A 23,725-nucleotide genomic window follows, 5' to 3' on the forward strand; every position below is an offset into this window, starting at 1 on the left:
ACCACTCTAAGCACTGTTTTTGAGATTGTCGTCTACTCTTTCACTGTATGACGTCAAACAGAGTGGACATCCGTAATATGGCCATCTCAGCCAAGAATGCCCATCGTTCACAAACCTTCTGTTTGCAGGGGACAGCCAATCAGAAGAAAACTGGCTTAAAGGCAGAGATAAAGCAGCTTGTCTTTGATAGAGGATGAACTGAGGAGCTGCACCAAAGCCAAAAGACAAATATAGGGGTGTGCAACCGACTAGATTTAAACCTAAATTCTCTTTTTTGGCTTTCAAATAAAGTTTTTTTTCCCCATCAATCCATCCGTCTTCTGTCATTTATCCAATTCAGGGCTGCAGGTGGGTGGCCGAAGCCTATCCAAGCTGCCACAGGGTGAGAGGAAGGGTACATCCTGGACAAGTCACCAATCTGTCACAGAGCTAACACAGAGGGAAGAACATGCAAGCTCCACACATAGAAAGACCAGATGGTGGATTTAAACCCAGGACCTTCTTGCTGTGTGGCTAAATCGCTAACCACTGTACCACCGTGCCGGTTTGTTAAAAATATTCCTTAAATCTATGTTCAATTGTGCCAAATAATCAAACGGGATAACTGATTTTTGCCTCAATCGAGCAGTTCTTGATAAATAAGAATTATTTTGAACTGTGAATCATGCAAAGCTCCAAGGACAAAAATGTGGTGCTGCAAATCCTCCTTACACACCCACTTTCATATTTCCTCATTAAATTCCTCGGAATGTCACACAGTGGAAGATAAATATGAATATCAGGCTTGTTTCCAACTGGATCTGTATTGAACAGATAAAGGACAGAAGCTGTGCACCTTGGGAATGTCTTACTTACCTGGTTATTGATGTTTTTGCCCACGAAGAAAGAGGCGACGTGGAGTGGCAAGACGTTCTGCAGGAGGAGCTTGTTGACGTTCTCCATGGTCTCCATCTCATCTCTCTCTGTCTTGAAGCAGCGCTCCAGCAGGAAATCTACACGGCAGCTCAGCTCATCCTGAGAGAGAAGCGAAGAAGCATTGGTTTAAACCCGGATGTGACATGCACGGCATTTCCTTTGTTAAAGAACTTCTTGCACACGGACACACACAAACACACACACTCACCTGTCTGGCCAGTATGATGCATACAATGTAAAAGATGGACAGCCAAATCCCAGACATGATTTGAGGGTCCTTCAGGACCCCGGGCCTGTGGAAAATCCCATGCATGTTATTATTTGTAGAACCGTGCAGGCTTCTAACATGTTTCCATTACATATGTTCAAAGACCAGTGTCTTGTATCACACACAGCCGATGCGGCCGGCGCCCCCAGGCGGGCCTCAGTCTATAGAAAGCCGATGAATAAGTAATGCTGATGTGAAACTCCAGACCAGGATTCACAATCTGGACTCTCAGAGGTAGACAAAGAGTAGGAAATCCAACACTTTGGCTTGGCAAAGCACACTATGGCCCAGTTCCACCTCATCTCCTACACCCTCTCCCTGCACACTTTTACTTCCTGTGGAGGCTCGTCCACATTCAGTGCTGTTCTAAAACAAATAGCTTAAAGCTGAAGTGGATAATTAAGACCCCCCCCTATTAAAGATTAGCAGCACACTTCTAAAGTGGAGCGGCTGATTTGTGTCCGATCATTTATAAACCAAAATCCTGGTGATGTGTTTACCTTTTTTTTTTCAAAAAGGTCATGCTTCTCAACTGGAAAAGGGTGGAGGACTTAGGCTACGTCCACACTAATGGGTTTTCATTTGAAAACGCATCGTTTTCTCTCAGTTTTGGCCTCCCGTCCACATTGACATCGAGCATTTCGAAAACGCTCACGAAAACACATACATTTGAAAACGGAGCTGTCCCGTCGCAGTGCGGACACTCGAAAATGGAAACTTTCTAAAACGATGACGCATTTTAGTCATGTGATGCCGTCATGCGACCAATTAAACAAAGATAGCGGAGGGCATTATACAGCAGTTGTTTTGATTGCTCTCAATTTTGACAGCCCTAAAAAAGATTAACATCAGTTTGTACATGCTCCGGATAGCTTTTCAAACTCTTTAATTCTCACTCGCTTTTGCGCATGCGCTGTACTGGAACGTAAGCGTTTTAGCCGTTTCAATGTGGACGCACAACTCTGTGAAAATGACTGAAAACGCTAGTGTGGATTTTCAAATCTATCCGGGCGAGTGTGGACGTAGCCCCAGAGTTAGGAGCTCAGGGGCTCAGAGTAGACCCAATACTCCACATAAAAGGAGGCAGTTGAGGTGGTTCAGGTATTTGACTGGGATGCTTCCTACATGAAGTGTTTTGTTTGTAGATTACATCTGTCAGCCAGCTTGAGAACACCAGGGTGTCACACTAGATAAACTGAGACTAGAGGAGGCAGCCTGGGGGTTGAGGGAGGTCTGGGCTTGTCTGCTTAGACTATTCTTATTGTGGAGGGGAGGGTGGTGGTGGTGGTGGGGCTGGGGGGTGTTAGTAAAATACTGTTACACTTTTCTTTCATTTTTGGCTTTTTAAAAAGACACATGAAAACACATGTAGATGTTAGTTGCAGCTTTATTTATCATGAAAAGTTTAACATAAGAGGAAAAGTTCTGTCTTTAAAATCACATTTACAGCTTAAATGTGGTTGCCAACATTTAAAAATACTAACCACCACCCCTCATGTCCTGTTATTTGAAAATCGTTCCTTCCCAGTCATCGTGTTCACAGCATTTTCTGAAAACCTGAGATTGACCTTGAGGTTAAGATTCAAACTCATTCAAGATTTATTTATTTTATAATTAAATTTTATCATTTTATTTTATTTATTTGTTTATTTATTTATTTGCATTTCATTATTATTATTATTATTATTATTATTATTGATCGTTTTTACAATTCTTTATTTTTTTAAACATATTTATTTTTATTATTTTTTTCATTTTCATTTAGACACTATGGTATCAACTGATGCAATAGTGCCTTTTGAAATCTATTTATTAAAATCTGCTACAAACATGAGATATTGGAGGACTTGAACCTTGCAAAGTTATTGTAACCATTGCTCTGGGAAATGTGGAGAATGAGGCGAGTGCTTTGCTTGTTTATCAGCGTTGGCTTTTTCCATATGTGGAGAAGTGAAATGTACTCACTTGGAACCATTATAAAACAGTTCGATGAGGCAGGTTGATCTTGACTCGAAAACATAGAGGAAGAGGGCGAGGTAAACCACGACAGCCAGCGTGAGCAGCAGTGTTTTCACAGACATGCACGTCCTGGTGAACACAATCACTCCCAGCATGGCCAGCAGGCAGCAGTACAGGTAATACTGCATGTTTGGACAGAGGGAGGTAGCAGGAGAAATATGTGAGTACAACAGGTTAGGCGTGACTTGGAATACTTCGAGTGAAATGTTCCAATAAGTTCAAGCAGCTATGTAACTCTCTTGGCCAAATATCTTTCAGAAATGTAGGAGCTAAATGTCAAGTATTTTAGCAACGTTCAAGTCTGTGCAGAGACAAAAAAACAAGTCACATAGATCTATAGATAACAATGTTATGAAGAAATCTAACAAACTATCATACTGCCCCAAAGAAATGATAAAGTACATTATTTAACATGTAATAAAGGTGCAGTGAAGCATTTATTTACTCACAGGCAGCGTGTGGAGTTTCAAACTTTCCCACACTGTGGTGTTGGCTATGCTGGTGCAGTTATTTCCAGGAAGGAAGTGCTGCAAGAAATTTAAAGTTAAAACAGTAAATGAGATATAACAGAGTAAAGAGGCCCATTTAGTTAATCTACAAAAGATCAATAATTATTTAGCCATAAACTGTTTTGTTTTGAATGAATTTATAGCTAAACGCTATTCTGTGCCAAAGTCTTGAGTCACCCCTAATTTCTTTTTATTTTGTTAGGAATATAGGAAATAATTGCAGTGATTTACTGAAACAGATGCAAACGTGCTTTGAAATACATTATATAGGGCATATGTTGAGATCTGGGAGAGTTCTGGGGAGGCTGATACTGTTTCTACACTGAACAAAAATATAAACACAACACTTTTGTTTTTGCTCCCATTTTTCATGAGCTGAACTTAAAGATCTGAAACCTTTTCTACAGACACAAAGGACCCATTACTATCAAATACTGTTCACAAATCTGTCTAAATCTGTGTTAGTGAGAACTTCTCGTTTGCCGAGATAATCCGTCCCACCTCACAGGTGTCAAGGTGCTGATTAGACAGCACGAATATTGCACAGGTGTGCCTTAGACTGCCAACAACAACAGGCCACTCTGAAATATGCAGAGAAAAGTAGATTGGTGGATTTTTTCTCTAAGGATCATCTGCTGGTGTCCAGTGTGTCCTTAAAAAAGGTAACACTCATTATAATGAGATATAGCAGGTTTTCAGCTCTTTGGCAATAACCTTGTTGATACAAAAACACAATTTTTATGTCTGTCAGACTGAGTTATCTTTCACATTTTTAATAGATTCAACTAAAGAAATGGGAACAAATGTGTTTATTACGACCAGCTGCTAGTAGAAAACAGAAAATTTCCTCTAAAAGTAAAACGACTGGACTGAAAATGAATGAAAAAGCACCCGATGTCCAACTTTGAAAGAACTTCAGGAAGCCTGGAGAACTGTTGGTCAAGAGCACTTTAAAAAAATAAAAATAAATAAAAATGAAACAAAAAGAGAGTTGTTTTTTACTCTGAGACGTTACTGGCAGAACGACCGATGAAGGAACTTACAAGGTTGAGCATGGCCATCAGCAGAGTGATGAGCACACAGATAATGATCACAAACAACCGCAGCACAGCCCTGGTGGCGACGCCGCGGGATAGCCCAGATATCCACTGGACACCCACCGGCATCTTGGAACGCCATTTCTGTGAAACAATAAAAAAAAATGCTATCTTAATAAAGCTATTTGCAGCGATTTTAGTTGCTTTAACTGTGCATAAACAAGTGTCTGCATATTGAGACGTTTGCACTTTTCATCCAAACTGTGAAGCACTATTTCATTAAATTAAACTGAATTTAAATCGCTGCTCTTTTCAGAGTTAAAGTGAGATGATAACGTTGATAACACTCGGTAAAAGTGAAGGGGTACTCTTGTGCAGAAACGGACTGAGGAGATGGACAGAGGCGTGTTAAATGTGTCTCAGCGAGAGTTGGTATAAGATTGGGGGTGTGCATGGTTTGGTTTTCATTGTTTTCTTTGCTTTTGTCTTGTATTAAAAATAAAAAATGCAGGACTAAATGTGCAAAAGCTCCTGTGTGTTCCTCTGGAGCCGTCGGTCAACCCTGAACCTGGACCGTTCATACCGCAGGTGCACGTACGCGTGTTTTCTCTTCATTTGAAGAACCACTGACACTGAAACCTGGACTGTCGATAAAAGGCGGATCACCTGTTGATATGTATTAAACACAGCCCGCCTGGGTTTGTTTACCTCCAAGTATCCAGTGAAAGCAATGAACAAGAACACCACCATCACTGCAAAGGTCACACCGTAGGACACCGCCATCACGAAGTTCCTGTGGAAGAGTGAAAATTCATAGTTCACACCACTTTCTCCCCAAATAATAAAAGACGTGTGCGCTTGTGAGACGGCAAGCAGGAAACAGTATTACTCACGTCTTAGAGACCAGCATCTGGACGGTGAAAAGAGCGACGAAAATTAAACCTAAGCAGCTCATTGAGTGGTGCAAACCTTCCACTTCTGAAAAGCGGAACTGAAAACAAACAAACAAAAAAATAGTGTAAATGGCTTAAAAATGCTCAATAGAACCTTAAAGGCGCTTAAAAGTCCAGTAATCTCATCTTTGACCTGAATGAATCTACCTGTTTCTCTAAGTTGATATCGTTGAACAGCAGAGTCAAACAGTTGAGCTTCTTTGCTCTCTTCCTGAGTGAAAGATTGGAAAACAATCAGAGGACGAATCACAGAAGCCAGAAATATTCAACAAATCAAGTTTCTTAAATTAATTTTAATGAAAAGCTACATACACCCCCACGGCGTCCACAGGAGTTAAGAGGGTACAGTTGGAGTCAGGCACTGTTAATGTCAAATGTCCTTAATTAACTGAACATCAGCAGGTGTCAGAGCACCTAATTTGCTGCTCTGGAGCAGTCAGGTGTTTGTTAACACAATGACATGATCTGACAGCAAATTCACCCCCGAGGTCAGACTGTGCTATGTTCAGAGAAACTGCACAAAGCTCAGACTCTACAGGCCTCAGTTGGCATGTTAAATGTTAAAGTTCATGACAGCACAGTTAGAAAAAGATTGAACATGTATGGAAGGCCTCTTCTCTCAAAAATGAACAGGTTAGGTTTACAAAGCGCAGCCAAACACAGACTATCAGCTGTGAAGCACGGTGGTGGAGGGGTCATGATTTGGGCTTGTTTTACAACCACAGGGCAACTTGTGCTCGCTGAGTCGACCGTGAACTCCTCTGTTTGCCAAAGTGTTCTAGAGTCAAATTTGAGGCCATCTATCAGTCACCTAAAGCCTGGCTGAAACTGGTTGATGCAACACAACACTGGTCCCAAGCAAAGTCCAGACCTCAACCTGAAACAAATGCTTGACTGTGCATAAATAAATCCTCACTGCCAAGAACAGTGGACCAAAAAAGTTCTACGAGCGACTGAATCGTGGGGTGTGCTGAGTTTTTCAGAGGACTGTTAAAACCGTTTTAACTCTACAGGAGCACAAAAACAATAAATCTTACCTTTTAATGTCCAGCGTGTCCAGCGATCCCCTAACACTGTTATCAATGACCAAACTGGGAAAGAAAGAGGAACATGTTAGACACATCCAGGGATTAAAGGATGGATGTTATTGTTCTATTTATTTCTATTAAACTTGAATAAACAACTAATGCTTTTTTGCATGACTTCTCTAGTGATCTTTGGTGATCTTTTACTAACCAGTCATCTTGTGAAACCGGGCGTTCCTGAATCAATCACACAAACAAACAAAGATAAACACAATGGAGTTAATAATGAAACGCTGATTAGAGGCCAAGCAAAGGAGGTGACGTGACACGCTGCATTTCTGAGGGAGAAACTAAGCAGCAACAGCACAAATGCACAGATACGTACGGTGGTTGACTTCTTGGGCCGTCTGGCCTCGGGGTTGCTTAGGCCTTCGAAGGGGTTGACGCTCTTCCAGGACTGGAGGTACTGAGACATCCGCAGTGACGCTCGCTGCCTGTTCTCCCCTGGTGTAAGATGGCTGGGCTGAAATTGGGGCAAATATTACAGCTTAACATGATTTGAACTGTGATTCATTTTCCTAACAGCTACAATACATGCAACAGAGGGTTTCCAGAGGGGACACCACTATCATCTTCCTAACAGTTTTTAATCTAACAGCTTCCCTTTTTACACGTAACGGTTTACATTGTGGTTGCTGTTGTGAAATTACATATTACAGCAACGTGTTGATTCCTTAAGCTGGGCACAAACACGGCTGAAATTCCTAACATGGAATGAGGCACAACATGTTTGATCTTCTGGCGCGGCACAAGAGCGAGAAAACACTCGAAAGATTCAATCTGGCACCTTCTGCCTTTTAAAGACAACGTGTCACAAGTTTGTTTAGTCGCGGGTCAAGTGAGCGGGAACAGTGATGGTATTTTCACGAGTCCTTTTGAGATGATTTCCCCGCAGTTGTAAAGAAATTCACAAGAAGACAAACACGTGTTTTATTTGAAGTCAGAGGTTGGGATTTCCAAGGTTCGAGGAAATGAAAGGTGTTTCAGCTTGATTGGCTGCAGTATTTTTAACAGGAAAATTTAATGTGGGTATTAATAAGGTTACCAGGGATCAAAAATACTACAAAAATTTGACTGATAAAATAAAAACATAACACACTGTAAACTGAAAACCAAAGTATAAGAAAAAACCAAACAGCTTCTGTGAATATCTGTATTTACCACATAGTTTATAAACTTGGAAAGGAGTAGGATGAAGTTCACATTTGTTTGATATAAATACCTGACCCGTGCCTCATAGATGGGCAGACACCTACCAGTCCGTGCCTCCTGGGAGGACGGTGTGGCTTCTTGGGGTCGATCACCAGGTATGTTTTTCTGCCCTTCAGAAGATGGTCCCGACTCCCCCCGTCCCCATCCTCAACTTCGTACGCTCCGTCCAAATGTTGGAGCGTCTCCTCTGTGATGTGGACCCGCCTATAGATGAACAGTAGAAATAATAAAATACACACAGCTCAGAGTTTCATTATGTTTAAACTGACTTTAAGCGTCTCTCACCCAGGGAGACCTCCGGACTCCATGTGGTTGGCTAAGGTGACGTCATCTGACCACACGTCGTACTGCCACTTCTGCAAGCCAATTACGCCGCAGAGCACGTTGCCCGTGTGAACGCCTACTCGCATGTTGATCTGCACCCCGGTTGCCTCTCGCAGGTTACTACAGGGAGACAAAGGCATGAATCAAATCAGTAAAGTTCAGCCCTGATCATTTCTGGCCTTGTTTCGTCCACAGTGCTAAGAAGATAAGAAAAAGTACCAAAAGACAAATAAAACAATATATATAAGTGTATACAGTGGGGCAAAAAAGTATTTAGTCAGCCACCGATTGTGCAAGTTCCCCCACTTAAAATGATGACAGAGGTCAGTAATTTGCACCAGAGGTACACTTCAACTGTGAGAGACAGAATGTGAAAAAAAAATCCATGAATTCACATGGTAGGATTTGTAAAGAATTTATTCGTAAATCAGGGTGGAAAATAAGTATTTGGTCACCTCAAACATGGAAAATCTCTGGCTCTCACAGACCTGTAACGTCCTCTGTAAGAAGCTTTTCTGTCCCCCACTCGTTACCTGTATGAATGGCACCTGTTTGAACTCATCATCTGTATAAAAGACACCTGTCCACAGCCTCAAACAGTCAGACTCCAAACTCCGCCATGGCCAAGACCAAAGAGCTTTCGAAGGACACCAGGAAAAGTATTGTAGACCTGCACCAGACTGGGAAGAGTGAATCTACAATAGGCAAGCAGCTTGGTGTGAAAAAAATCAACTGTGGGAGCAATCATCAGAAAATGGAAGACATACAAGACCACTGATAATCTCCCTCGATCTGGGGCTCCACGCAAGATCTCATCCCGTGGGGTCAAAATGATCATGAGAACGGTGAGCAAAGATCCCAGAACCACACGGGGGGACCTGGTGAATGACCTGCAGAGAGCTGGGACCAAAGTAACAAAGGTCACCATCAGTAACACACTACAACGGCAGGGAATCAAATCCCGCAGTGCCAGACGTGTTCCGCTGCTGAAGCCAGTGCATGTCCAGGCCCGTCTGAAGTTTGCCAGAGAGCACATGGATGATACAGCAGAGGATTGGGAGAATGTCATGTGGTCAGATGAAACCAAAGTAGAACTTTTTGGTATAAACTCAACTCGTCGTATTTGGAGGACGAAGAATACTGAGTTGCATCCCAAGAACACCATACCTACTGTGAAGCATGGGGGTGGAAACATCATGCTATGGGGCTGTTTTTCTGCCAAGGGGACAGGACGACTGATCCGTGTTAAGGACAGAATGAATGGGGCCATGTATCGTGAGATTTTGAGCCAAAACCTCCTTCCATCAGTGAGAACTTTGAAGATGAAACGAGGCTGGGTCTTCCAACATGACAATGATCCAAAACACACCGCCCGGGCAACAAAGGAGTGGCTCCGTAAGAAGCATTTGAAAGTCCTGGAGTGGCCTAGCCAGTCTCCAGACCTCAACCCCATAGAAAATCTGTGGCGGGAGTTGAAAGTCCGTGTTGCTCGGCGACAGCCCCAAAACATCACTGCTCTCGAGAAGATCTGCATGGAGGAATGGGCCAAAATACCAGCTACTGTGTGTGCAAACCTGGTAAAGACCTATAGTAAACGTTTGACCTCTGTTATTGCCAACAAAGGTTATGTTACAAAGTATTGAGTTGTATTTTTGTTATTGACCAAATACTTATTTTCCACCCTGATTTACGAATAAATTCTTTACAAATCCTACCATGTGGATTCATGGATTTTTTTTTCACATTCTGTCTCTCACAGTTGAAGTGTACCTCTGGTGCAAATTACTGACCTCTGTCATCATTTTAGGTGGGGGAACTTGCACAATCGGTGGCTGACTAAATACTTTTTTGCCCCACTGTATATATATTATATACATTGCTTCAAAGACCCTTCAATAATACGGAGAAAACGCCAACAATCAGACAGCCCGTATTTGAAAGCACTTGGTGACAGTGGGAAGGAAAAACTCCGGACCTGCTCCAGACTAGGTTTTGTGTTCAGCATCAGTTACCATGGTGATTTAGCTAGGTCAGAAACGAGCAGTTTTCCTGACATGGAAAACTCTGACGTCAAGCTCGACACAGCTCGCTGAGCCGTTAATCTCATAGTGCACCACTGTGGACCTCAACAAAGGGCAGAGACGGAAAGATAAGTCAACAGGTGACAACAATGAGTGAGGGGGAAACGGGAGAGGAAGGAATAGAAAGTAAAACCAGATCAGGTCACATGCAAAAGCAAACCTTCAAAGTAAAACAAGGAGCCAGTGAGACAGACAAACCCAGAAACAAAAGAAAGGAAAATAAGAAGAAATCAAAAATCAAAAACATCCAGCACTTCCGTTCCTTTGTGTTTTATCTTTAAAACATCCATTGTGTGTGTTTTATCTTTTTCCTTTTTTTTTTCTTCCGTTGCGTTTAAAAAAAAAGAAACTTCTGTTCTGTTATTCTCTACTTCCATTTCTATTTTTTTTACACTGTATTTTATTAAACTTCTGTTCTTGGGAACTGCTAATGATGAAAGCAACAAAAATAAGAAACAAAGGGCTGCAAATACTTTGCAGAAGTGGCAATCCCCTGTTTGTGCAGTGAAACACAAGAAAAGATGGTGATGCAGCGGAAGAACATTATAATCTCATGTTAACGTTTCGTTAGTTTAAACAATAACCCACACTGACCGCCCTGTAGAAGCTGCTTCTGTACAAAATGTTGTTTTTAATTTATGCCTTAGAGGGGAAATCAAAAATGAAAGACTATTAAAATAACCCCCAATCATTAATGTCAATCACTAATCTTCCCATCAGACTGACACATGACACTGTAATGTAAATTTATACACCTATTTTTATCCAAATGTGAGCAAAACCGTGCAAACAAAGCCAGATATTTTGACATTTCATGAACATTGTGGGACAAAATCACACAAGACCTCACTGAAATAAACAGCACCAGTGTATTATGGACTCTTTATAGTTGCCACTGTATGCTCCCAGCAGCAGGATAAAGTCTGCTTTCAGTCGTACATTTGAATATGAGCGCAACAAGCACAAAGAGGAACTTAAACAGGGTACATCACATGCAAATTCACAAAACCGACGTGCTTCACTCAGATGGAAAATTATTTTTGGCACGTCAGACGTTTTAAACAAACGTAAAGCACATTTCTTTTTCTTACAGTCGTCTGTATGTGTGGAGAAAAACAAAATCGCCTGAAATACATATGAGTAAAACTTGAAATAACTTGAGATAAACTGACCTGATGGCAGTGCACATGTCCAACCCCATCTTAACACAGTTCTTGGCGTGGGTGGGAATGGGGTCAGGCAGACCAGACACACAATAGTAGCAATCCCCCAGGATCTTAATGCGAAGACACCCATTCCTCTACATATGGAAAGAAAGGGACGAGAAAGTGAGTCCGGGAGGTCAGAGCTGACACAAAGCAAGTCTTTGTGGGGAAATGAAAGGGTTATTTCAGGGTGGGTGAGCTGGTATTTGCACCTTGGCGATGTCGTCGAATCTGCCGAAGAGCTTGTTGAGCACAGCGACCAGCTCTTCGGGTGTGCAGGTGCTCGCCAGCTTCGTGAAGCCCACGATGTCGGCGTACAGGATGCTACATGAACCCACACAGACAAACACACCACTTTACTTTAAGCCTTATTAACTGACACTCATCCATTCATTAAAGGATCTGTTCTATGCCTTAAAGTCTTTCTAATCATCATAATCATTGCACGCCACCCTCACACCTTCCCATTTCTGGCGACTAACGAATAAACTGCCTTCATCGTCACCTCTGAGGTTTCCACAAGTGCACTGCAAGACTGTGTTAGCCTGCTACCAAGCTAAAATCAGGATGTTTTATAAGCATTTAGATAAAACTGCTAAGATACCTTATCAGCTAACTCAAACTCTTTTTACACACATAAGAACAGGTGTGTAAATGTTAAAGGTGTAGCCCTATTGTACAATCTAAATATAGACCTTTCTATGTTTAGATTGTACATTTGGTCATAATTTGGTAAGTCTGAACTAACAGCACCCTGCGGTAATGTTAAAGAACAACGTAAATATCACATATATGACGCCATATCAAAGTTGGTGCCATGTGGTTACAGATGATTATGTTTCTCTAGATCAAAGTGGTTCACAAACACAGCGCTGTGTTTGTGTTGTCTTCAGGAAGGGGCCCGGGCCTTGTTCTCACGTCAGCATTATGTCATTTGATCAGACATCAGACACAAACAGATGACGCTACTACTACATTTGTTTGTGGAGGGGGGGGTGGTGTAAACAGCAGAACCGTGTGCTGGAAACTTTCACTGTGACCTCACCCGTCCACACCTGAATTTGAGACAATTTAATACAGGCGTGCCAAACATAAGGGCCGTGTGCCGGAATTGGCCGGTAAAGACGCCAATCGAATCTGACCCACTTTTAACTGTATTTTCATCAGTTTTACAGCTTTTCTGTCAGCTAACAAAAACCTTCTGTTTTATAATTACGGGTCAGTCTCATTAATGACCACCCAAAGCTTTTTCTGATATTTGACACATTTACTCCTATTAGATTTCTTACAGCAGCATTGCTTTGTCATGTAAACCTTCTTTTTCTTATATTAAGGTATGTCAGCGATTCAAAGAGTAGTTAAACGTCTTCTTAGGAGAGTTTCTGACCCCCTTAAGATCAGTGCTTGCGTCCCACGATGCAAAGTCAGCTTGACATTCCTGATTTCCTACTTTTGAAGTCTTTTCTTGGTACACGTGTGTACAGCCGGCGAGTCCGCCCCACTAACCTGCTTGAAAATGTCTGCTATCTCTTATTCTGATGTCATTCACTGCATATTTTTACATTTTCAGGACTTCGTGTACTTCTTGAGATAGTTAATCCCACCAAACATGAATAATAGAACGATATCACAGTCGACATCACGAAAGGACAATCAGCACTTTCTCCGGCGATGCTCACCTGACGTCTCTGTGCTGCCGTACATACAGGCTGTGAAAGTTGTTTGAAGTTGATTTATTCTCGTCGTCGCTCTTGGGATTCGACAGCCTGCTTATTACCTCCGTCTTCAGCTCCACGGCGATGTACCGTGGCAACACGGACAGCAGGAGCTGCTCCTGTTGCCGGGGAAACAGACAGGACGGGGGTTACGTGTGTGTGTGTGTAGAGAAGGTGGGTGAGGAGTTCACAATGGCTGTAAAAGAAAGAGATGGCCATCAAAAGCCTCCTTGAAGCGCTGCCATGTTTACTCGGTGGATCAAGTTTCATCTATTTGTTTACTTGCTGTAAATGGTTCCCATTCAGGCTCGCCTATTATATACGCTGCTCGACTTCAGACAAGTGAATGATTAATCTATTGGAGTAATAGCAAGAAAAGCATACAGTGTCACATAAAGAGGACTTTAATGAGAGCGATTACACATACGAGTCAATTAAATGAGCTGCCCCCAAGAGGAATGGAGGAGAGATTAATTTATCAAATTATCTCATTTGTTTATTTTACTACTTTAGCTGTAGGATGGATTAAAGCACACTCTTGTATCTTTATTTCGGAAATTTGAAGCAGGAGCGAAGAAAATTAACTTTCTGGCTCGTCACGCTGGCAGCGAAAGAGACATTGAAACAAAATTATATTTCATTAAAGCCAAGCCAAAATCAGTAAAGGGCGGGGTCAGATACTTTAGTTTTGTGTCATTCATGTAAGCAAATAACTGCAATGTGCTAAACAAAGGTAAGCAGAGCGGACGAATGCTCTGCCCAAATGAAACGACAATGAAACGGGTCTGAAAGGAATTCGTGGGCCTGATGTGAGTCACGTCTGTTTGAGAAGCTGACCTGCTGATATTTCTTTATTTCCTTCTGGGAGCGTATGGCGCTGAACTCCTCTCGCTTCTGATTGGATATCCGGAGGTCTTTCTCAGTCCTGTACAGGTGAAAAACTCCCACGGCGTTCACGCATGCAAACAGCACAGCGTTCGCCACCAGCTGAGAGAAGAAACAGTCAGAGGAGAGGGGGTGTTTATACTTAAAGCCGTCCTCTCATATGCGCTGTTATATGAAAATTAGAGACACAGATCACGAGATATGTTTCACTAACTGAGAACTGCAAACTGCACAGCTGCTTACAAACACATTTAATTTGATTTGATCCATGGATCATGAGCTTGAATGAATGCCGTGGCAATTTTTGGACTTTTAATGATTTCTTTGAGCTGTTCTTTGTCCAGGGTGGACAAGGTTGAACATATACTGCTTAAAAGTATACATAGAGGCTCAAATATATACATGCACTCACTTAAACATTTAATATGTTCTACAGTGTCTTCTCACTAACTTCTCGTAAGTGGTCATGACTGACTCCAACTGGTAGTTTCTCTTTGCAGCATAAAAATGATTTGTTTGATAGAACTCATCGAGAAGATCTGAGAAGGAAAGATTGTAGACTTACAAAAGCTCATCAGTTTAAATGATTTTATGTAAGTACAAGTTATCCGATGTGTCACCACTAAGACCTGAGAGAAGACCCACGGATGTTCAGGAATAACCCACGAACCACCAAGGCTCAAGACTAACATGAAGTGGAAACTGCTGGAACACCAGCATCACTGTCCACAGTTTGAAGCCAATATTACATCATGGATTGAGAGGGCGTTGACCAAGGGAGAAGCCTCTGCTTCAATCTCGACAGGAATTTGCAGCTCTCCACATGTACGAGCCAAATGCCATCCAGAGAAAAGTTTTCTTGTCAGATGAGGCTGTTATGAATTGCAAAGCACGTACCCAAATACAGACTCAAAAGCCGAGCTGAATAAACAGACACTGACCTTTGTTTACAGAAGCAGAAAAATCCCAGACCCCCAAAACAAAGTCCTCAAATCCAAATGCGGAAACATGCAGGCAATGTACAGGAAACAGAGGAGGAAAAACAGTAAAACAAACACAGGCAAACAAAGGCTTTAAATAGACACGAGAGTTATCGGGAAAAACCAAACAGCAGGGCAATTACGAACCAGATGAACCTAAACCAGGACAGGAAAGGAAGGAAAACTAAACACAATGTACATGAGGCAAAAGACTAGCAAACAAAACAGAAGGGCCGCTAAGCCACTTACAAACAACTTGACATGAAGTAACCCTAGATACTGAGATTTCCAAACATACATAAAAACTGGTTTTGGATCCGATAGAGTAGGCTAACATTAAACTTCTGGAAAGACCTTCAAAAGTCCCCTCGACCACCTTATTGAGGCCAGGGGTTACTTATCTTCGCTAGCAGGCCTACCACTTATATTACTGCAGAGGTCCATGACCTTCGTAACACACAGTTATTACTGCTTTCTAGGGGATGCCTTCTTTGGGGATCTGCCAGGCCCGGGAGCCGCTGCCAGTCCCCATCCTCACTATGCTTAAAAGCCGGGTCTGTGCCAGGAAACCAACTTATTTAAATGAATTCTAGTGATTCTGCCAAGATAAGTAGCCACACATCTAGCCAGAATTATGCCAGAAGCTTGTTGATGGATATCAAAAGACCCAACATGTCAAGAGACAGTAACCCAATTATTAGTGGGGGGTGTGTCTATATCTGACCCTTGAAAATCCAAAAGAAATCATTAAAAGTCACGCACATGATGAGTGAATATGAACATCTGACCACAACTGCATGTGTTTATGACTTCACTAATAATAACAACAGGTGATTTACATTTTTCCAAAGTAACTGAGCCCTGTTGATACCGCTATATCACTCTATTTGAATTTGAGGTTTGTTTTTTTTCTTTTCTGGCTCATGCAAAAGGAAGCATCTCTCCAAAATTTACATATGAACTTCCAAAGCACACACACCAATTATAATTTCAGCACGACCAAACCCTTTTCATTAATAAGAAATAGGGAAAAACAATTAACGTCACAAGAGGAAGGTTAACATGACCCTCGTGCCGTTAGAAACTAGTTTAAATATATTCAAATATGACATGTGTGTGAACCTGCACAGCCAGATCTGGTGTCTCTGGTCTGGTGACAGGAACGTAGACGCTGATGATGATGACGTGCGAAACACTGGTCCCTATCCCGACCATGAGGGCCCAGGCCAGCGAGAGAGGCAGCACCGTGTACACGCTGAGAGAGAGGAAGAGGAAGAACGCAACCTAAGAAGAAAGAAACATGCAGCAGTTTAGAGCTTATCCCAGCTGTCCTGGGCGTCTTTTCACTTTTAACTTCTCCTTTGTTTCCCAAGGAGTTGCCACCACGGATAGATGTGTATGTGTATTTGGCGCAGATTTTACACCGGAGCCCATCCTGATGTAACCCTCCCATTTATCTGTGCTCAGGACCATTGGGACTCACCTGTTCCCACGCTGTCACTTGTCCGCCCGTGAAGACGAAGACCATCGCAGTGATGTATAGTATCCCCCAGACGAAGAGGGCCAGCGCTCCTCGACAGCGCCTCACCGTGGCCAGCCAGGGCAGGCAGACGAGCAGCATCGTGCTCAGGCAAAGAACAATGCTAACAATGGACAGAGCGCCCACATGTTCGCTTATTGTCTGTGAAGCGACAGAAAAAGTGAAATAGTGCTTTAATGTCACCAACATCTTAGCTGTTTGAAAGTTTTAAAAAATGCTCTAAAAGAAAACTAAATTGTCTGCTCCTGCACAAACTCCTGCACAGCATTAACAGTGGCAGGGAAAGGAGCACTTCCTATTAATATTAATGCATTTGGAAGAGCTTACTTTGCTGTTTACTATATCCAAAAAACACCTGCCTGCTTAGCACAAAGGAGCAAAATTAAAATGCTTGTATTCATCAGACGTGAAAGCCGGGCTCAGCTTCAAACAGGTGGTGCCATGTTTTTAATCTGCTTCAGCCACAGGAAGTAAAGGTATTTTAATTTTCACAATGACAGGGAGGATTGGTTATTTTTAAAATGGAAATATTAGTTTTGACTAAGGGTTATGGTCATCTATCCACTTTAAAAGTTGGTATTTATAAATTAAACAGGAGGGAGATTAGCATGCTAGCTTGGTGATGCACATGCAGTGTGCGGCTAGCGTTAGCACTAAATACTGCTGTGCAAACACAAGACTGGACAGTATTATGACTCAAATGTAGGTTTATGTGTTTCAGAGAACATAAAGTGAATTGAAATTCACGAGTACAATGAAAAGAAGTGCTTTCTCCTTTGTCATTATATAGCTTAGCTGGGCTATAAATGAGAAGCAAAATGTGATTATATCTTATTTAACTTCTTAGATGTCTTTTAGACCTCAAAACAGAAAACTTGTTGAGCAGGTAAAGGTGAATAGTGAATGTTTGGGATAAGCTCGAGTGAAAGCCTTTGTTCAAGCCTAAAAAGGCGATTAATCAACTTTCTCCCCCCCACCCAAAATTTAGATATAAAGGGAAGCCTTTGTAAATACCATTAGTGAAAATGTTACCTTGCATATATGTACATTTTATCTTGTATAATATTATTGTTCTTTGGTTATACTGGATCTATTTATTCTTGCTCTGTCCAATCTACTGCTGTAATGATATGAATGTACCTATCTACCTATCATTTATGGGACTAATAAATAGGGGTGGGGGAAAAAATCGATACTGTGTAGTATCGTGATATTTTGTTTGCTAATAATGTATCAATACAGGGACAGCAGAAATCGATATTTTGTTACAAAAAAAGTTTTTGTGGACTGGAACATGCTTCAGAGCATGTTGATCCTTTTTCTGAACAAGAATCCTGACATTCCTTCACTGTCCAAATGTGTTTAACTTTTTTTATGGCAGCAATAAACATGACAGTTTACTTATTTTAATTTAAGACATGTTTTATTTTAATTAAGTTTAAAACTTTTTTATTTAATGTAAAATTATATTTTGTTTTAATTTACTTTCAAATTCTTCAGTTGCTGAAGGGGCTGCATAGTTTTCATAAATTGCATAGTTCAGAATAGCTATAATTGTACCAGATGGTTGCATTGAGTTAAGTTGGAGTGTGAGACTTTGATATTAGATAAAATGAATATTGATAAAGTTTACCTTTATGTACAGAATCTGAATATCGCAAAATATTTAAAAAAATTGCAATAATATCATATCGTGCGTTAAGTATTGTGATAATATCGTATCGAGGAATGTATGGTGATTCCCACCTCTACTAATAAAGGATATCTTAACTTATATGATCTTATCTGAAAATGATAATTTTTTTTTAGCTTTTTAGATAATTTGATGTTTTACTTTTATTGTATCGTCTGATACGATAGCAACCGGTTCTTACAGATCACCCCTTTTTAGAGACAGAAAACAGTACTTAAAACAGACTTTTCAAAGGCAGGTAATACTTGTATGTACGGCTTTCATGTACAACAGTGACTTGCAATTGTAAGAAGTCATGTGGTCTAAGTGAAGTGCAACAGGAATGCTGTTGCGTTTTGGTGAAACAGGTTTAATCCTCCATTTTCTTGGTGCCGCTGGCTGTAAGATTTCTCCTTTGCTTACGCTCATGTTGATAATCTCAAAAGTGGCAGTTCTGATCTTTTCTTTTAATTCTTTGGCATCTACGTGACTTGCACTTATCTGACTCTATATGCTGGCTATGTTTTGCTGCTTTAGGTCTCAGTCACAGGCCACCTACTGGCAACCATCTGCGCAACAGAAGTCAGATTCCCACACACACACAGTTATAGAGCTCTTTACTGTTTACTGAACTCTAAGAACTTTTAATCTCTCAGCCTATCACACCTCGATGGATGCATTTTGGGGTGAAGTATCTTGCCCAGGGAAACTTGGACTAAAATAGCCATCAATGAGGCTACTCTGCGTTAAGATAAGATAAGATAAGATAAGATAACCTTTATTAGTCCCACACGTGGGAAATTTGTTCTGTTACAGCAGAAAGTGGACAGTGCAAAGTTACATAGCAAAAACTAGAAAAAACTCTGAATACGATAAGAATAAGATACTGATTATGTTGTCTGATCTACAATTTCAATCAAATTTTGAACTCAAGAAACTACAGATCCACGTTCTTTTATTTTGGAAACAGCAACTGTGTGTGATGTGGACATCTACTTCCCTCTTGCATCAAAATCAGACATAAAGGGACCAGGAAATGGACCTCTGGTGCTCAGTGGGGTGCATTTCCCAAACTGAAGCATGGCTGGTTAGTGTTCACTTTAATTCTCACCCTTGTGGCGGCGAGGACGATGATAATGACCAAACTGAAGACCAATGTCAGCACCAGTCCAGACACCATTAACGGAGTCTCCTCCACGCACTGCAGACAAGCCCTGTGGGTGGCCTGATAGCAGCAGCACACGCCCTCTATCACAGTCTGCCTGGACAGGTTGCTTCGTCGGTCGTCATCTTCGTTGGCCCACCTGATGTCGATGCTGTCCCCGGATTGGCTGGCCCTGGGGGAAACACTGGGTAATTCTGGCGAGCTTCCACTCAGTGAATTTTTCGTTTTTGCTTTAGTAGTTATGTCAGTTTTAGAATTAATGCTATAGTTGTCATGACTGTTTTTAGGGGTTTGCTCAAGCTGAGAGGTGTTCAAGCTGGATTCAGACAGATTGATGGGAGAGATCCGGCTAGCCTTTTCGAATACATTTCCATCGAGCTCAGACAGCTCTTCATCACAGGAATCAGCGCTTAAACTTGCGCCACCGTAACCGGGAAGGGATTTTGAGCTGCCGTAGTCCGAATCACTGCAGCTGTTCTTTTGCATCGAATCCCTGCTGTCACTTTGTAGCTTATCACGATCTGCACCTGCTCCCCTCACCAAAGAGTTGGCTTTGTTTGGTTCGGGGGCCTGTCCAGTCTTGGCCACTCCCACCTCTACGGAAACCTGGGATGCACGGAGTCCTGACTCGCCTCCGATGACAAGGCTGCCTGTGCTACCATTTCTGCTTTTAGCAGAGCGCTTTAAGTTGTCTGTGAAGTCCTCCAGCTCAATGATGTTGCGCCCGTTGACTTTGCCCTCCCCGTCGTTGGAGACGACAACAATATTTGGCACCAAGGACAGCTGCGAAGCTTCTGCTCCAGGCTTCCCCTCGTCCTGGATGCCTCGGGACTCGTCTGGCATGGTGACCCAGTGTGAGTGCGAGGGCTTTCACAGTCTGCCAACCTGTCACTTTGCTTTTCCCCTTGTGCCCGTCAGCTCCTCTGCATGACAAAAACACACTTGAACAGTGTTTGTTTGTCTTTACTTTCCCTTGTCGGATGCTGTTAACGTCTGAGCAGCAAGGAGAAGAGTCAGAGAGTATTTCAGAGAGAGTCCAGCTCCTCTGTTTTCAGCACTCTGCAAGTCAGGCGATGAGGCTAAAGACGCTCCCTCTGGATGTGTTACGGACCCAAAGATTGTCGATAAGGAATCTTAAACTGCAAGATAACCTCTTTAGATGAGCTCTGATCCATACTGGGGGGAAGAAGGGTCTCCCTGTCAACAAGAAAAAGACAGAAAGACCACACATTCAGCAAAGGTTAAACCAAGCCAAGCCTTCACCTTCAGCTTCCAAAGCCTGATAACACGCGCACTCAGTTTGTACCTGCCCTCGGTTTTAATGCTATTTTAATGACTGACTTCTTCTAGTCCTTTCCCCATTATGCAAAAAAAACTTGTTAGTCTGGCTGCAGGCACTTCCCCAGTAACACACTGTTACCCTGTTCAGGTGTGTACTGGAATGACACGCAGCTGACGCACTCACTGAGCATTGGAAACATTTTTTCAAGCCACCACCTAGATGCAGTGGTTTGCTCTGATCTGCCTCTTCCCCTTTCCTCACTCTATCTGATTAGTGTGCAAAACATCATGACTGCCACTTCCAAGTCCCCATCAATTCACAGATTAAAATATTCTTTTGATCTGTCCAGTCTGCTGCAAAAAAAACATCAGATATCAGATTTAATAGCAGAGTCATGGAGGGATTACCCAGTAATTCATCTGATTCAAACCGCTCACCTTGACCAACCTGCACCCGGCGCAGGAGGTCAGCTTTAAGCCGCACACTTTGAGATTGAATGACAACAGCGTGGTTTCTTTCATTCACTCTCTAACACAGGAGCACTGTGTCTGCTCATGTGGCAGAGACAGCGCAGTTATTGTTCTTACTTTGTGGTCCTTTTCCAATGCCTGCTGGTTTCACTACTCTATTCTGTGTCTGTGAAGCACTTTACAGAAAGAAGAAGGGGCTTTCCAAGAAAATCAATGCAGATACCTGGTCCAGGTTCTCAAAACTGTGTAAAAGACTATTTCATAGTTAAGATTGACAGTTTAATAAAGTGTACAAAACAGGATCTCTTTTTTAACACTTACAGGACACTTAAAGCCATTTTAAACCACCTTTTTTAGGTTATATAACAAAGAAAGGCAATTTGAAAGCATACAAAAAAAATCTCGTTATAAAATTATTTTAAACTTAATTCTGTGTGCTGAATGCCACAAACTCGACCCACTGTCTTGACTTTGGCGACTAAAAATCATTGGTCAAGCCAAAGAAAGTCCCACAATTTAAGGATTTCTCGCACAAGTTCAAGGGCAGCTGGTGAAGTTTAGAAAGAGCCTCTCACAGAGAGATTTTACCTGCACGGAAAACCTGGAAATCAGAGTTTGTAGAGAGCTTTAAAAGCAAATTCAGACAAAAAAGATAAAAGGGGGAAGGTAACAAAGCCACCTCTGTCTCTGTTTCTGATGGATGATGGAAGCATCTGTCAGAGTTTAATAAACTAGTAATTGGCTAAAACGAGAGGGAGAAAATATTAAGGAGTGAGAACAGTTTAAAATAGGTCTATCCGTTTGACGTGCGGCTCTTGCTTTTGTTGGGTGGTTATTGTCGCTTTAAAACCGATTTAACTGTAATAAATTAAAGCGGCGACGTGAACTGTGCGTCAAGGCGGAAAAAAGGCGCTTTTGCGCATTAACATCTGCGCTACAGTTACTCGATTTAAACGGCGTCAGTGTGTTAGAAAGACAGGTGACATTCTTACCTCATTTTTTAATGATGTTAACGTCTCACTCACTGTCACTTACAGCCTTAGATCCCCCCCACACAGTAAACCTCATTTCCCTCTTTACGCGTAACTTCCTCCGTCATCCACGGAGCGCTCACACGCAGGCTTCACTTTCACAGAAGTTCACAAAAATTAATAATAAAATAAAAAAGGTGAAAAATATCCTGTGAATTTAGTCCTTTCTTTTCGAGAACAGACGTCAGAAACTTGCTGTATGTCTGTGCGCACCGAGCGACCGCTGGATTGGTTCTGGCGCGAGGCAGGCAGGTGAGCGGGGGCGGGGGCGTGTGTGAGCACGCGAGGACGAGCGCTCCGGTCAGGCAGCAGCAGCTATGCAAATATGATGAAGGTAAACAGAGAGGCAGAGACTGTCGAGGAGGACGGGTCAAAGGTCAGGCTGCAGGTGTGTCGTGTTTTCCTCAGCGATCCTGCGTGGAAGCTGAAGATCTGACGCTGTTTCGGGGTTTTAGAGGTGATATTAGCTAATGAGAGAGCTGCAGTGAACCTGGACTGTTTTCAGCAAAGCAAACCTCAGCTCTGGAATTTTGGATTCTTGTTTAAAATAACTGAATTCTGACTCCTGTGTGGATTTCACAGATGCCCCCCCCCCAGTTGCTGATTCTAATCTTTAGCTTTTGTGATCTTCCCGATTTCTTTGGGTTCCCCCCCCCCCCCCCCCCCCCATATTTATCATGACTTCAAGTTTCAGATCACGAATCAAGTTTTAATATAAGACAAAGATAACAAGTAATTAAAAAAAGCAGTTTTTAAATAACGGTTTCATTTATTAGAGACAAAAGCTACCAAAACTGAACCCACACTTCATGCAGAAACTCAGATGGGATCTTCTCTTTGGTCAGAAAAATGGTTCTTCTATTTCTTTTGTAACTGTAGACTGCAAAACAACTGGAGACATGAGATGAAAACAGTGCAAAAAAGAGTACACTGTGTGGAAAACTGGTGACAAAAAGTGGCCAACAAGAAACGCAAATATATGATGAAAACAGTATAGCTCAGCAGAAACAGCAAAGATGTAGGAAAAGAGAGAAAATGGGAGGTACAAATAGTTCACAAGGAGTAAAAATATGCAACGAAAGGGGAAAACATCACAGCTGTTTCATTGCATAGATGTAAGAGGTCGAAATCACTGCACCAACTTGCAGGTATACATAGAGCCTGTTTGTTGACCCCTCTCAGAGGAATATTTCTGCTATTTGTTGAATCACTTCACACTGACCTCTGAATCATTCAAATTCAAATTCAAATTTTAAATTTTATTTGTCACGTACACAGTCATACACAGTACGATATGTAGTGAAATGCTTGGACAACTGCTCGTGACCTAAAGAAAACAAAAAAGGAAAAGGCTATGAATAAGATAGGAAATAAATA

At 41.9% G+C, this 23,725-nt stretch overlaps 1 protein-coding gene across 1 annotated transcript in view; it reads right to left on the bottom strand.

The window, feature by feature from the left end:
• The window catches only part of LOC309703815 (adenylate cyclase type 2), a 27,632-nt gene extending 5,010 nt beyond the window's left edge, over window positions 1-22,622 (bottom strand). The window contains exons 1-21 of the mRNA XM_082528725.1: window positions 22,310-22,622; window positions 19,512-20,762; window positions 16,672-16,869; window positions 16,311-16,472; window positions 14,161-14,310; window positions 13,288-13,442; window positions 11,821-11,932; window positions 11,576-11,703; window positions 8,284-8,442; window positions 8,043-8,202; window positions 7,112-7,249; window positions 6,938-6,963; window positions 6,739-6,792; window positions 5,849-5,912; window positions 5,642-5,739; window positions 5,457-5,541; window positions 4,755-4,892; window positions 3,652-3,729; window positions 3,149-3,324; window positions 1,124-1,208; window positions 856-1,014 (exon numbers count right to left, since the gene is read on the bottom strand). Coding sequence (XP_082384851.1) covers window positions 856-1,014; window positions 1,124-1,208; window positions 3,149-3,324; window positions 3,652-3,729; window positions 4,755-4,892; window positions 5,457-5,541; window positions 5,642-5,739; window positions 5,849-5,912; window positions 6,739-6,792; window positions 6,938-6,963; window positions 7,112-7,249; window positions 8,043-8,202; window positions 8,284-8,442; window positions 11,576-11,703; window positions 11,821-11,932; window positions 13,288-13,442; window positions 14,161-14,310; window positions 16,311-16,472; window positions 16,672-16,869; window positions 19,512-20,408 — 3,222 coding nt within the window. The 5' untranslated portion in view covers window positions 20,409-20,762; window positions 22,310-22,622. The remainder of the gene's footprint in view (window positions 1-855; window positions 1,015-1,123; window positions 1,209-3,148; window positions 3,325-3,651; window positions 3,730-4,754; window positions 4,893-5,456; window positions 5,542-5,641; window positions 5,740-5,848; window positions 5,913-6,738; window positions 6,793-6,937; window positions 6,964-7,111; window positions 7,250-8,042; window positions 8,203-8,283; window positions 8,443-11,575; window positions 11,704-11,820; window positions 11,933-13,287; window positions 13,443-14,160; window positions 14,311-16,310; window positions 16,473-16,671; window positions 16,870-19,511; window positions 20,763-22,309) is intronic.
• Window positions 22,623-23,725: the final 1,103 nt, after the last annotated feature.

The sequence above is a fragment of the Aulonocara stuartgranti genome, assembly GCF_965226115.1.
Source record: "Aulonocara stuartgranti genome assembly, chromosome: 3".
Taxonomy (NCBI): domain Eukaryota; kingdom Metazoa; phylum Chordata; class Actinopteri; order Cichliformes; family Cichlidae; genus Aulonocara; species Aulonocara stuartgranti.